This window comes from Pinus tabuliformis, chromosome Q (genome assembly GCF_031772625.1).
Source record: "Pinus tabuliformis cultivar Carrire ecotype Pingquan chromosome Q, CPIR1, whole genome shotgun sequence".
Lineage (NCBI taxonomy): Eukaryota > Viridiplantae > Streptophyta > Pinopsida > Pinales > Pinaceae > Pinus > Pinus tabuliformis.
In genome coordinates, this window is record NC_142296.1 from 20585455 (window position 1) to 20601324 (window position 15870).

The following is a 15870-nucleotide window of genomic DNA, read 5'->3' on the forward strand; positions in this document are numbered from 1 at the left end:
AACGTGTCTATTCATCATAGAAGAACCAAAGGTCATCCATACACCATGCACCCCTCATTGCATAAAGCACCCCTAAGCATGGTGTAGGCACTTTTAAAGTAACCCTGAAAGCTAATAGAAAGTACATTGTGGAATAAAGTCAATTTATGATTTTAGATTAGATATTTGACTATTATACATAATGGGAAAACAAAGTGAAAAATTTGTTGTTGCACAAACCAGCAGGCCTAGTATATAGGCTAAAGCTAGAGGGCACAACAACACCTTGGGATAGAGTTCCACTGTCACCACAGCCTAAGTCCCCTTCTCTTCTCGGATTTTCACTAACAAGAGGAGTCCCAATATGGAGGAAATCACTTAGGATGACATGATCAATGACGAAATACGAAATTATTTCCAAGGTCCATTCAAGGAGAGGCTTAATTAATGGTTCAAACTTCAATGCTTCAAAGGAAGCTGAAAGGCTCCCCAAGAAAGACCTATGAAGGATAACTAGACCTCGCGCCTAGGAATGTTCAATAATGATGAGTGCCTAAGATCAAGACGTCCAATATTTCTCACTTGTGATTAATATGTCTATACCAAGGTCCAAAGTGAGGCAGGGATGGCTCATTCAATGGAAAGATTCAATCAAAATGTGAGCTTTGGGAGAAGCTAGGATGACTTTCCATGAAAAACCCTTGAGAGAAATACTATAAGAGACCTAGGGTTGAGAGATATATCGAGGTAAAAGCTCATCCAATGGTCAACTATAGTTAAGAGAAAAGGTTTTGAATGATGAACTACAAAGTGAAAACCTTCAAGAAATCCCCAAGTCAAAAGCAGCTTCAAGGGTTCCCACATGGTGAGATAGCTAGGGCATCAATTTATTTGAAATTCCACCATTAGAATTTGTTCAAAACTGGAGGATGCCTAGAGGAGACATAAATGAAGAAATTTATCCGAATGAAATCAAAAAATTTCTCCTCCCTAAAATTTCGCACCAAGTCGTAGAAAATCTCCTTATTCTTAGAGGGACAAAGAAAAGAGGAAGAAAAGAGGTGACATAATAATATTCTCTTGAGTCGATGTGATCACCAAGGATCTAGGACCAATGCCTAGAAATTGGGAGGATTGGAATCAAAATGATCTCGATTCGGCAAACTTCACTCTTCAAGGAGGCCTAGAAGCAACTCCACTGTCTATGGATGCAACGACACGACAACTTTAGACTTTTACACTTTGATGGCAATTATTATGGAGTTTCAAGGATGTAAGTGCAAATTATCCCCTAGGAATATTCATTCATTCTTTGTCCAATGAGTAACAAATGCAAAAACTCTCCACTAGTATCAATGATTCCACTAATTCACAATAATTAGGGCACATTATTTCAACATAAGAAAACAATTCCCTACGTTAGACACCCATTAAAACAAAAATAAAACATTATATTGCACTTACAAGAAAAAGAAGATTATATCCATCCACAATCTTGCCAACAAGAAGCTCCAAGAGAGATAATGAAAATTTTCCATACATCAAAATGCATTTAATCATTCAAATCACTCCACAAAGTGCAGACCGAAATTCTCTAATAGAGAGGTTGAAAATCCCCAAGTTTGATGATCCAATACAAATGAGGCTCTCTTTAATTTATATGAGCCTTTAGAAGTTCAAATTAGCCTAATCGGACTAATTAAGCCCCTAATAACATTCTAATGTGCAAAATACCAATAACTTTGGTGATAATCCCACCAAATAGCTCAAAAGTATAAAATAAGCCTTCCTAATAAGGCCAAAATGATAAAATAATGGTGCAAAGGGTCGTTGGAAGGCTAAGATAAGTCCTCCATGTGCCATGACAAAGAGGGCTCCAAAATGATGATCAAGGGGGTGGCCACTTAATTTTCAAGCAAAACATCTTGTGGTTCTCCCAAGTGGTTGCAGGGGCACAATCAATGATCTCACGGGTCTCCAGTGGCTCAATGACAAGTCAATGCCCCATTAGTGAGGGCTAGAAGATAATTCAAGCCCTCTCATGTCTCTCCGGATAAGACACAACCATCTGGGCCCTAGATCAGCAGCCAAGTGACAAGTCCAAATGTGTGGCTCACTGAGCAACATGGTCCAAGTGCATCATCATCTTTGTATGACTGGGGCACGAACAAGTAATGCGTGGTGTTGAAGAATCTTGTGGCATGGCGATCAATGCTTTGCTGTGGTGGAGGCCCATGGCTCTCAACGCTCATGCTACAAGTGCCATTATGACCCTCTAGGGGGCTTAGACCACGTATAAGGAGACCAAGTCCAAATGGAGACCCACCTACAATCTTGTATAAGATCCAATGCGTCTCCTCACCTTCCAGTACGACAATTCATTAGTGCAATTGTGTAAATAAGCTTGCAAACTAGGGGAAAAGTGGACACTTCACAATGGCATGCCCCTCCAAATGGGCTTTAGAATGTACAGGTGTCACCAAGTTCGACAAGAGAAGTTAATAAAGGACTCTATTAGGTGGTTTCAACCTCTAAGGGAGTGACAGGTCCATGGTACATCCGTCAGATGGCAGGTGGCATGTGAAATAATGATGGAATGGAGTGGGGTAATAGGGAAGGCTCCAAGCCACATGCCATGGTACAAGGGTAGCTATAATGAGGGAAGCCCACACATTGGGTGTATAGATGTAGGAGGGAGCAATCGTGGTACATGAGTTACCCCGACCTTTGTTTTTCCACCCTTCTTCATATGTCTTTTTCCTTTTATTGATTTTTCTTTCTTTTAACTATGCGGGGCTCCAGGGGGTGAGAGCATGATGCGTATGATAAAGCAGTGAATACCCCCTTGAGGTTGGGCGGTTCATCGCCCACCAGGGGTTGGGACAATCATGGGTTCCTCAATGAAGCAAGGGGCACTAATAGGGGCCCTCGGAACGAGAGTGATGGCCATAGTGATAAGGGGTAGAGCTCATGTTTGGCTTTTGCCCACGCGCTAAATTTTTATGTCCCGACTATCTTTTACATTTTGTGGTACATTTCCTGTTGTAAGTGGCCAAATTATGCTTTTAACTTTCTTTTTAACTGTATCAACCTCAGGGGCATTGTTCTAGGCCTGACCCAAAGTGTGGACAAGGGAAGGGGGAGGCTAACTCCCTATGGAACCGAATGGGAAAAGTGTGAAAAAGGGTTAAAAGGAGCGGAGGGGACTGAGATATATGGTATTGGGAAGCAGGACCATGCAACCAAAATCGGGGTTTCCCATGTAGTGCCACTCCTAAAGCTAATAGCCAAAAGAGGAGATCACATGAGACTAGGATACAAGATTGACCACCAAGTTTGGACAAGGTAACAAGCGTACAATCCAAGCCCATTCTTTCTGTCAGATCCCCCCGCTAATCCACGTCCAAATGTGTCCAATAAAAGCAAGCATAAACACCCAATTTCATAAAGAAAAATCATACCTTTGGGGTTGGAAGGCCCACCTTCAAACATACAACCATAAAAGATGAGCAAGGGCACATAATGGCTATCTGAGGTAGCAGAGAATGGTGGCACATCGAGCTATCTGGTGGCCACAAGGGGCTGCTGGCTGCCAACTGAAGACAAACCTAGGAGAATTTCTCCTATAGGGGTCACCCACTGGTGGTGGGTAACACAGCCATTCCCTCATGTACTCAAAAGCATTTTTGAATAATGAATCAGAGGCTATTCAAATGGTTTCTCTCTCAGATATTGTTGTGAATTCTCTGCTATTATTTTATACAAATTACAAACATGCATCCCACATGAGAAAACAAGGTGAACAGCCATTCCCTCATGTACTCAAAAGGTTTTTGAATATTGAATCAGAGGTTATTCAAATGGTTTTTCTCAGATGTAGTTGTGAATTCTCTGCTATTGTTTTATGAAAATTACAAACATGCATCCCACAACTTTGAATGCCCCTCGTGTTTCTATGAATGTATACAAGATATTTTTTCATTGTTGATGCCAACCTATCTCTCTTCGCAGATGAATAAACCCATGAGTCTTCCCATTTCCCTCAGCAGTGAAAGTGTTGGCAACTTGTGAAAGAACTGAAACTACTAATGTCTGCAACTCATGGACATTAGATTCATAACATGAACACCATGAGATTAGTTTGGGGGTGAAATGATATTCACTTGCAAGTGAGTATTGTACTTGTCCACCCTGCTAATAAGCATTTCTGTGATAGTGTTAAACAGCTGTGTCATTCTAGTCCAACTGTCCAACACATGGAATTTTCCCTCGTAACCATCACCCATCATAAGCACATCCATATCACAAAGCCACATTATCTGAGACAACATGCTCAATCACATGTTTTTTGTTCATCCATTTCAAAGCAAAAACTACTCTCAAGAAATATGGCCGTGAAAAAGACATGACCATCTAGTTCACAATGGCCTACTCATTGTATCAATCCCACCTTAAGAATAGAGCTTACTGCAATTGAAGCATGAAACTCAATATTCACTGAATTTCAAAGTGCAGTTGAAATTCAATCAAATTCAACAAACAAGTTCAGCCAGTCAAATTAGTATGAATTGTTGTATGAATTTATTACTACAAGGTAGTTATTTTCATTAAATTTCTTTTGTTAAAAATATTTATAAAAAAATGAAATGAAAAGAAAACCCAAGTACTAAGTCCTAACCTATTAAGTTGCCCAATGCTTCACTTTTCTCTAACCTGATACTCAAAAAATTCTCCAAAACTTCTATTACCCACATCTATCCTGAATCTCAACTCTCGGTCTCACCACAGTGCTCTTACCAGGAAGCACTTGCCATGCTTGACAATCTGGCGATGTTCAACTGTCCAGTGATGCGATTGTCTCAGCCTTCACCAACAGAGCAATGCAACTATCTACGAGACAGTCACACAACATTCTTAGTTCTGCATTTGATTCACAAGTGACTCAAAGACACCACCAGCAGTGAATGAGGTCTGAAACATCAGGAGAGTCAAGGATTATCTTTTTTGCAGCATTATTCTCTCTCCTAGGAAACTTACTCTGGTTCCTCTATATAGAAAATATGTATATATTAATATATATTGATATGAAAAGCCTTACATATATCAGATGGTTATAGAGGCTATAAAATTTAAAACTTATATATTTTAAATCTTAGATATAATTTATATATATTGTGTTGATATATTTATATATAACTAACTGAAATCTCCCCTTTCGAACTTAATGGTGAATTTACCAAATGTTTTAGGCCTGGGTGAATTTCTTCCTAATTACAGTGTTGTCGAACTTGAACATGAACTAGGTGACTATGAGTCCAACCATCCATAATTATAGACAACCCAGTAGTATTCTAATTGAAACGAATCAGTTCCAGCAACCTTTCAACCGTATATTTTTCCCGCAATATGAAGGCGGTGCATAATTTTTCAAAATTGGGTTTTGTAGCATTTAGGTGCTTCATTGATTGCTCAAAACATATGCTGCCAATATGGTCAGAAAATAATATTAAAGCAAATGCTGCACCCCAGGCATACTCCAAATAAAACAAATCAGTTCCTGTAATCTTGCCTGTGTTGGTATCTTTGTAGGAAAAACACTAACATGAAATCTTGTATTGCAAAGATAAAATGTGTCTAGATAAAATTCAGTATACACCCATCCATTCAGCCTTATAAAGCATTTCACTTTTAAGTCACGTAGTTGAGGGTCAGCACATTTGCTAGCCTTTCAATCTTTTCACTGTATACACATGCTCTTACAACTTAGTTACTGTTAAAACCTTGTTGAACCATCCAAGGAGTCAAGGAGTAAGTCACCTTGAATATATGCATTTATGAACTGCAAAAGAGACAATAATATGCATTGACAAAATTTAATACAACTTCTAAATTAATGAAGAAAGGTAAGGTGCCACAAGAGATAGAAACGGTTTACTGACCTGCACTGGAATGCTTCAGCTTGAAATTTTCATCAGGAAAAGTGCTTCCATAAATTGACTCACTACCCCTACCGTCTCCAAATACTATGTCTCCACCTTGAATCATGAAACCAGGTATGATACGATGAAAAGGAGTTCCCTTATAATGCAGATCTTTTGCAGTGGTTCCTTTCCCTTTCTCACCTATAATAAACAGGGCTTCATGAATCCCTTAGACATTGAAAATGATATGTCCCATAATTCATATAACAAGACTACTCTGTAATTAATGCAGAATTTATAAATGCTGAAAATGGATTGATGAAGCACTGTGTCATACTTACCTGTGCAAAGAGCCCGGAAGTTTTCTGCAATAAGAAACATTTTATCTGTCATCAGTAGTAACGTACAAGGGACCACCAAACAACACCTAATTGAACTGGACATATAGAAAACAGGGATTTTGGTTGTCCTAACAAAAAATCATAAGATCCATTCAGCTATGACCTTATTAGCCCTTAACATTCAGACCCAAATATGGCTATATAGCATGTATTAAAAATTATCAATAAACCCGAGGTTTTGATAAAAAAATTTAACAGTAGAATATGTATGAGGAAATGAACAAATACAAGAATCAAAACAGGAAAGTTGAGCCTATTGAATATACAAAGTTTATTGTACGAGTCTTTACCACAAAATGCCTTCTGAATGCATTTAATTAGAAAAGAAGATTAAGTCACTAAACTTAAGACAGTCAAATTTTACTACCATCTTATCTGAAAGGAAACCCATCAAAGACAGCCATATATTAATATAACTCTAGGAAATAGCTACAAGTTAAAGAACTTAATATTCAAAGGCTTTTAGATTGTATGTATCTTTTAGAGACAAATAACTTAATAAGTATCGACATATAACAAAAAAAGCAGTGTACACCATGAAAACATCCACCCCCACATAAATTGCATTTGCCCAAAGCTAACTGAATCAGAGAATCTAGGGCACCAAAGAACCAAATGCATATAAAGACATGACTTCATTCAAAGTCAACCATAGATCAACACTCAGCACCTTTTTAATATCAACTTGACCACAGTCAATCACAAGGTTGAGGTAGGTTCCTAAGGTCCAACATCAGAAAGGAAGTGAAACCAGTGTTGCACGAACCCCCCCCACAACAAGGATCCAAACCAGGAATCGCGTTCCGTAAGGATCCATCGTCGGATCCACGATTCGGAATTTCGGGATTCGGAACCGCGGATCGGGTTGGCGAAGACGGTTCCTAGAAATTCAGAACCGTGCCAACCCGATCTGCGGTTCCGGATTTCCAAATTGCAGATCCAACGACAGGTCCTCCCCTGATCCGCGACGGATCGAGCATGGATCCCAAGCAGATCCAAAGGGAGATGGGCAGTTCCACACGGTTCTAAATATTTTTTTACTTTTTCTTTGACTAAAGTTGGGTTGGGGCTTCTCGGACACTCCCAATGTGCTCCCTTAATGCTTCCTAGATGCTCCCTCATGTTAATGTTAAATTAAGTAAAAGTGACATTCTCATTTATTTTTCATTTTCATCCTTTTACTTAAATTTTTAACATTACCATGAAATGACTCAGGATGTTTGAGAGTGGTTCCAGCCTCTTAGACTTCATATGGAGAAAATAGAATTTCATATCCTATTCAAAATTTAGCAGACTTAACAGTTTTCAAAGATTCAAGATCAAAGGGATTGTGGCATTTCATTAGATTATATCATGTATGAGGGTATGCGATTAGCATTTAATCAAGGGCACCAAGCCCTATATGTACCCTAGTGTTGGTGGTGTTAATTGTTGAACTCCTTTGTCATGCCCTTAGCAAAAAATTACCTTTCAATCAAGTCAAAATCATCAATCAAGCATGTTAAGCTTTTTCTACCATATTTTAAGGCTTGGATTAGGTAGTTTGATAAATTGGGCAATGTTGACTACTATCCCTAGACAATCGAGGTAGAGGAAAAGGCTAAAAAAGAGGAGAAGAATCTAGATTCTAGATGGTTGATGCATCTAAATGGTTGATGCTCAAATAGTTAATCATTAATGTACAATGGATGCCATATCTATCTTGATTTATGTACAAATATGCATGCTTCCACATCTTCTACAACTAATTTGGTATTTTGGACGTTTTTTTAATATAAATGCAAAATATATATATATATATATAGTAGACACTTTCGAGACGCTTCGCTTCTGAGATTTTTGGGAAATGACGCTTCAGTGTCCCCACTTCGTGCAACGTTGGGTGAAACCTCCTTTGAAGTTTATTTCTAATTTTCACACAATAATCATGACCAACAACGGGTCGGAGGAAATTAGCAACGTGGATCGTAAATCCTAACCTGAGGTAAGTTTTGATCATCAATAGAACTTGAAATGGAAATTGAAATTTTATTAATATCACTAGTTGACCAAGCAATCAATGGGACTCGTAGGCATATTGACATTATCATGTAGGGTGCAACCAGTGGGGTATTGCCTAAGTGATATTCCAAGGCTAAAACATCTGACATAAACAAAGAGAAACCAAAATTGAACCTAACTGAATCAGGACATGTAAGGCAATAAAAAACCAAACGCCTATCAAATACATGACTCCATTCAAAGTCAAACAGAGACTACCACTTGCACATTTTAACATCATCTTCACCACACTCAATCACAAGGTTGAGGTAGGTCCCTAAGGACCAATATCAGAAAAGAGGTTGAACCTACCCTAGAATCTATTTCTAATTTTCACACAATAAACAAGACCAACAATAGATTGAACAAAATAAGAAAAAACATGCTAAAGAAAGACCACAATTTGAAATGGAGTAGTGAAGCAAAAGAATGCCTTTGAAGTATCAAACAGAGCAATGTTGAGATAATCGCGATCAGGATTGAATTAGTGAGGGTCCGAAAAAATAAAAAATCGTAAAAATTGGGATAAGATCAGTAAAAATCAGCAAAAAATAAGCAAAATACAAAAAATACGATTTTTTCAAAATGAAAAAATCATTGATTTAATCGTTTCAGGGAAAAACTCGCAATTTGATTTTCAAAACACTGAAACAAAGTTTAGACCAGGCTCCCATTTTGTTTAGTGTTGATTATGGTAGGGATTTTCAAGTCCTTTCTCCTGCTTCTAATGTTACTATGGTTGTTTTGTTATCGCACAAAATTCGGGATGAAAGTGAGCATCTAATCGCTTTCATGAGCAAGGCAATCCAGGGAGCAAAGAGATATCTTACTCCTCCACGGAAAAACAACCATACACCATGGTGAAAGCACCAAATACTTCCATAGTGACTTCTGGAATGCCAAATATTTGGACTACATACCTCATCATATGGTTACAAACATACTCTTGTAGTCTAAATGCAGCGAGATGAGGGGTAGGTGATGTTGATTTCGGGTAGCATCAGATGTGCTCTAGGCCTCAAATTTTGTAGGGAGGCTTGGGCACATGTATTCCAAAGAACCCAGAAGCGTTTTGGGAAATTCCACCCACAGACAATTTTATTAAAATAATTAATATTTTATAATGGGTCCCTAAGTCTAGACTTAGGAAATTAAAAATATTAATGGGTATTAATCTAATTGTGGGTGTAACTTCTAGAAGAAGACAAGGATCAAGCCAAAATGATCTTAACTATTGATTAGTTTTTAATCTAGGTCGTTGAATGTCAACGAGAAGATTATTTTAGGGAGCTTGAGGGTCATTTGGAAAAGACATAGAGAGATCAAGAGATTGAATTTCTGAAGTGAGAAGTTCTCAGGAGGAAATTTTGATCGAGGAGATTTCTTGCAGAGAGGGGCAGTGAGTATCCGGAAGAAGGAAGTTTTCATGGGCCAAACAGTACAAGGCAAAGAGAGGGCAAAACGACATCCAGAGAGAGGCAGACGCTAGCCCATGCAGAGCTGACGCAGTGGCAGCGCAGGCCTTATAGGGAGATCGAAATCCTGCTGAGGAAATCGAGTTTTAGTAGCCGGGAGCCGGGAGGCAGAGATTCAGATTTTCCAACCAGCAGAAGGTCTAGAGAAGGAGCAGCGTGATACCTAGTAGGGGTGATGCAGGAACTGCATAGGAGTGACGCAGTTCTGCGCAGAGGCTCCTGTTCAGCGTGATCAGACTCAGATTTTCCCAGTGACAAGGTGAGTGAAGCAACAAAACTGATAGCTTGTTGGCTTGAATGTAAAAATACACAAGAGTATTTGTAATAATAATTTATTATATATATAAATGTATAAGTGATGGTTCAATGTTACAATGAGGGCCTGCCTTATATACCGAGGCAGGTGTCCCTTTATGAACGGTCATGTCCTCTGGGGACACACCTCTTCACTAAATTTATCACTAATTAATCATTGTTTTGATGTAGTGTTATAATCTATGTTTACATTATTTTATACAATTTATGTTCGTAACATTGTCCATTCCTTCAAAAGCTTTGTCCTCGAAGCTTATTGTTGGCAGTTTCCTTCCCTTTAACCTTGAATAATTGTCTTCGCTTGGTTCACGTCAATTTTGATAACCTCGAATAATTATCTTCACTTGGCTCACATCATTTTTGATAATTGTCTTCTTTGGTGATATTATTTTGGAACTAGGGTTTTTTTTTAATCGTCGATAGTACCACCTTGGGATTAAGGTCATTCCATTTTTATTATATATATATATATATATATATATATATATATATATTTATTATTTTTATTCTTTATTTTTTTAATAAATTTTTTTTAATAAAAATTATTATCATTATTTTTAATTTATATTAATAAATTTATCAAACCATGTTAATGTTATATAGTTTATAGCCAATCAATTTTTTTTTCTCTTTAAAAACAGACGTCAAAATCGGGTTACAGATTTCCCAACCAACGTCACCATTTGATTTCCAAACGCAGTGTTTGATTGTAGTGTTTAATCTCACCGGGATGGTGGAAAGGTGTCGTCAGCTGGGTAGCGGGGAGATTTTGGTGAATAGCCGACAACACTGTCTACATTTTCCTTCCTTGACCAGCAATTGTTTGTTGTCTGCTAGACCCCTGCATTGTCTCTCCTCGACTGGAATCGAATAGCAAAATACGGGTAGCAGTATCGTGATCAAGCAAAGGGAGGAGCCATGACGCAAGGGAACAAAACTCCTTAGGCATACTGTGAGCAGAATTCTGAGGAACATTTGGCATTTCCTCTCTGTAAAGCGGAGAACCCATTTCAGCTAATGACTCCCGCAAGGCATATTTACAATGTTCTATTGGGTATACATCCACCAAACCATATGATGTATCACATAGTGATTGAACAAAATCCAAAGACACATGGTAAGTGCCTTTTCGAATTTGGGATGTAATGGCAAAGGTGGTTTAGTGGATGACCTGTCACTCTGCTGCCTTGGAGATCCTGGCTGGTTCTCCCGTTGCTGTTTTAGACTAATTCATTCAGAATCTTCAACAAATCGATCACGATCCCTAAATAGTCTTTTAAAAAAAATCTCGGTTCCAAGACTATTTTTAGGAGTACTTAAGGAACAATTCTCAATAGAAGTCGACAAGGTCTTCTCATCTTCTGGGTGAATCCTGAATATCCTCTGAAACGACAAGAAATCTGAACCCTCATCCTTATCCCAACTGGTATTTCCCTTATCATCATCCTCACCCTTATCCTGCCCATCTCTCCTTTCACGATCGTCGCTTGTCTTCCTGAAGAACTTGCAAAAAAATCCATCTTTTTTTGTGCCCCTTTCGTCTGTCAAACTTAATTGGAATGACAATTCACTGGGTACAGGACAGCTTGAATGGCCATTGGGTATTGTCTTTCCGTTATCGTTTAACAAGCTCTCAAAATCATCACCTAAAGTGCCATTGCTTATACTTAGTTGATCATTAAGATCTCCCATTTGCACATCTTCACCAGCCTCTACTTTATGACCATTTTCCTTTGCAATGTTCATCTGAGTGAAGGATGGCAAGCTTTTAGTTCGCAGCAAAGGAGCAAAGCAACATCTGAAATTTTTCCTAAAGGTCATCTCCATTGTGAACATCATCCTGCAACCTTGTTATTAGAGGTGTACCAAAAGGTTTCCAATATCCAGTAGTTTGAGTACTGAACTAATCTTCCTCCTTCCGACAATGCATAAATTCCAGCAAGGGTGATTCTTCTTGACAAAGCCTATATGTTGCAAGGTGTTGATAATCCCTTATAGGAGACAGTGGATCAAATGGATCTTCTAAGAAACGAATTATTGTATGATTATATATCTCTGCCATTAAAATCTTCTCATCGTTTCTTAAGGGACAAGCAATGCTTACAACCTTCACAAGATCCATGCATTTTCCCTGCTTGGGAACAGTATCAGTATAAGGTTTAGGTGGGGTAGTACCATTCGTACTAAATACTGTTACTGTCATTGTACGAGTCATGGTTGACGATAATGGCAAGGATAAGTAGATAAGGGGATCAAATGTCATTGAGATTTTATCACACACTGGGTAGACCAATGTTGACTTGAACTGACCTTGGCACAAATCAACAATTACAGAGTCATTGCGAGCTCTATGATTTTCCCAATATTCCTCTTCTTCATCACCACTGTCTTTTTCTGCATCTTCCTCATAGTTATGATATTGTTCATCTTCTCGTTTCTCAAAATAGTCCTCATCCACATCATCTTCATCTGGATCATCATCTTGATCTATATCATTCTCATCGGAATTGTCATCTTGATTGATATCCCTTTTATATTCATCATTATCTATTACATCTTCATTTTCATTATCCTCAATCTGATCACAATATTCTTCTCCTGCTTCACCTTGTTTCGTTTCCACTGTCGCTATCATCTTCTTTATTATCAATTTCCTTTCGACATGCTTTAACTTCTGCAACAGATTTTTCTAAATGCTGAAATGCTTATTGAATTTTACTAAACTGCTCCATGAATTCAGGACGTGAACGTAATGGTATATTGTGCGGCAAACAACATTCAAAGACCCGCATGATTATATTATGCAGCATGGCTCTGATACCACTGAAGCAACAAAACTGATAGCTTGTTCACTTGAATGTAAAAATACACGAGTATTTGTAATAATAATTTATTATATATATAAATGTATAAGTGATGGTTCAATGTTACAATGAGGGTCTGCCTTATATATCTCGGCAAGTGACCCTTTATGAACAGTCATGTCCTTTGGGGACACACCTCTTCACTATTATAATCTATATTTACATTATTTTATACAATTTATGTTCGTAATAGTGAGATCATTTCACCATTCATTTTGTCCAGTTTGTCCTTGTATCATATTGCTAGTTGAGCATCCATGAATTGTACTCAGATTTTCTCCTGCATAATAATAAAACACTCAAATTTGTTGCACCAGTTTTCCCGCATTAGATTTTTCTAGGAACATTTGTCCAAAAATAACGGTGTCAATTGTGTTGTATTTTCTTTCTTGCTCAGTCTCTTGTTTCCGCATAATATTTAATTACGTGAAGGTTGCAGTGTATGTATTATGATATTCGTCGTAGGAAACTACAAGTAATTTGTTTAAAGGAATTTAACAAATAACAGTAATATCATCGGTTGCTGCAATTGGGATTCTGATTGAGCAATTTTCACAGGTGAATCATTAAGATCCAAGAGTTTGACTTGGAACTTAAACCAAATAAATTGGTTCATGGCCAATGATTGGCCAAAGTGATGACTGAGGGTAGCATTTGAACAGTAGAGAAAGCCATCATTGAACATCCACATACAACTAGTCAGGGAAACCCAACATTATCTTCATTAGAGCAACATGTTGATATTCTGGCATTATTTATAATTTGGAAAATGTATCATGTCCTCCTAACTATTGAAAAACTAAGTAGCAATATTTTTGAACAACTGATAATTATTTGTTAATATATTAGGTCTTCTTTCAGTTGGTTCTACTTCATCAAATAATTACACTTTAGAAATTCAATCGATAGAAGTGATGAGAAAGCAGAGATCACAATGCACAATAGCAAGAGACACCAACAATTAGGTCAGAGACCAAGGCAAAACTCCACAAAGGGGGAAACCAAATCAAGCTTTTCCTTAGAGAGATCCTTCAACAAGACATCAAGACATAGATAATAAAGACCAATTAAGATGGCTTCCACAAGTGCTAAGGTCTTCGTCTGCCAACAAGATCACAATTGAGAGATTGATTCTCTCTCCATACCACCAAAATAGAGCTCGAATCCCTTCCTTCTAAGGCTCGGACTTCGAATAGGATACAGATCTAAGTATGCATGAAACTTGGACCAAATCACAGTCTTGAAGTGACTTGAATGTCGAACTAGAGAAAAATTTGAAGTGACCTCAGGCCTTGGCCTAATCACAACCCTGAAATAGTTCAAAACTCAGACTCAGAGAAATAGATCAGAACTCGAACCAATATATATGCCACAAATCTAAGAGAAATATATCAGAACTCGTAATAATATATATGCCACAGATCTCAAAGAAATATATCATAACTCTCAACAATATATATGCCACATATCTCAGAGAAATACATCAAAACTCGGATCTCTCAGATCTTTGCTAGGATCTCAGTCTAACCTTAATTCAATAGCAAGTATGAACATGGACAAGTGTGTGACTTCGAACCACAGAGTGTAAGGCTCAAATTTCACCTCTAGATCTCGATCTAGATGCACCCTTCAACTGTCAACAAATTCCAACCAAAACAGATCATCTCAAACCACAACAACAGGCTTGGTGTAGCCTACTAGTTCTCGGCCTAGTAGCATATCTCAAACAATAGGAATCTCAGACAAGGATCAAACTATATTGCCTCAAGATTTCAGACTTTGGATCCTCCAACAGTAGCACAAAGCTCAGACTTTGAATCATCAACGATAGCCACAGAACTCGGACTAGATCAAGTCTTGCCCTTGAACTCTTCTTTTTAGCCCTTCCCATAGGAGAACATAAGACAAAAGTGAGTAATCAAATTGACTTTCAAGGAGGACGAATGGAACACTTTATAGAGCCATCATGAGATCCGAATGGGTGCCTTTCTAGGCAAACCGACTTGACCATCTAGAAGGGATGATCTGATCTAAATGAGTGAGTTTCTAGGAAAGCCGACTTAGCACATGTGGAGCCACTTGTAATTACAAATAAAATAGTATTTTTCTTTACAAAAATACAATTTTGACCAAAACAAAAATATGAAGAACATGCTAATGACAATAAATAATTTTATGAAGACTGACCATAGCTACAATTTCAACACTCCCTCTTAGCAAAGGAGGTATTCATAATCACAATCAAGATGTCAAACAAGTTGAAAGGTTCTTTAAGGAAGAGTCAAAATTAGATCAGCATCATTAAAAGTTCATCATTACCAGCATCATTAATCATCCAGTACTGAATCACCATGGTACTAACATATCCATGCATGGTCTCCCCAAGAGACATCAATCAACCAGTGTCTCATAATCATGGTACCAATCATATCCATACATAGTTTACAAAAGAGACATTAATCATATCCATGCATGATTTCCATCAATAAGCTCTCCAAGACGAGATTCGACGTAGATGTTGGGAGGCTCATATCCAACCAGATAGCCTCTAAACCCATTTTCCTATAGTGGTCATTGTACTAGACACAGACAACAACCCTATATTGGTCTCAGTACAAGGACAGAGGAAAATTTCCATCTTCCCATATTGGTCAATGTGTTTGACACATGGATAACATCCTTATATTGGTCAAAAGTAGAAGACACAAGAAGATGCTCATTGGACCATTCTCCCTATACTAGTCAAGGTACAAGACACAAAGAGAATGACTATCCACAATGTTGTCTAATCTATCAAATCATTCTTCCTATACTAGTCACACTGACACAAGGATAATGTCCCTATACTGGTCAAGTGACACAAGAAGAATAACAT

The 15870-nt window shown here is 37.9% G+C and overlaps 1 protein-coding gene across 4 annotated transcripts in view; it reads right to left on the reverse strand.

Moving 5' to 3' along the window:
* Nucleotides 1-15870, reverse strand: part of LOC149218077 (Cyclophilin-like peptidyl-prolyl cis-trans isomerase family protein) — a 140516-nt gene that overhangs the window by 12042 nt on the left and 112604 nt on the right. For all 4 annotated transcript variants that reach the window (XM_089383802.1, XM_089383801.1, XM_089383800.1 and 1 more), the window contains 2 exons: nucleotides 6242-6265; nucleotides 5919-6101 (listed from right to left, as the gene is read on the reverse strand). In XM_089383802.1, coding sequence (XP_089239928.1) covers nucleotides 5919-6101; nucleotides 6242-6265 — 207 coding nt within the window. The remainder of the gene's footprint in view (nucleotides 1-5918; nucleotides 6102-6241; nucleotides 6266-15870) is intronic.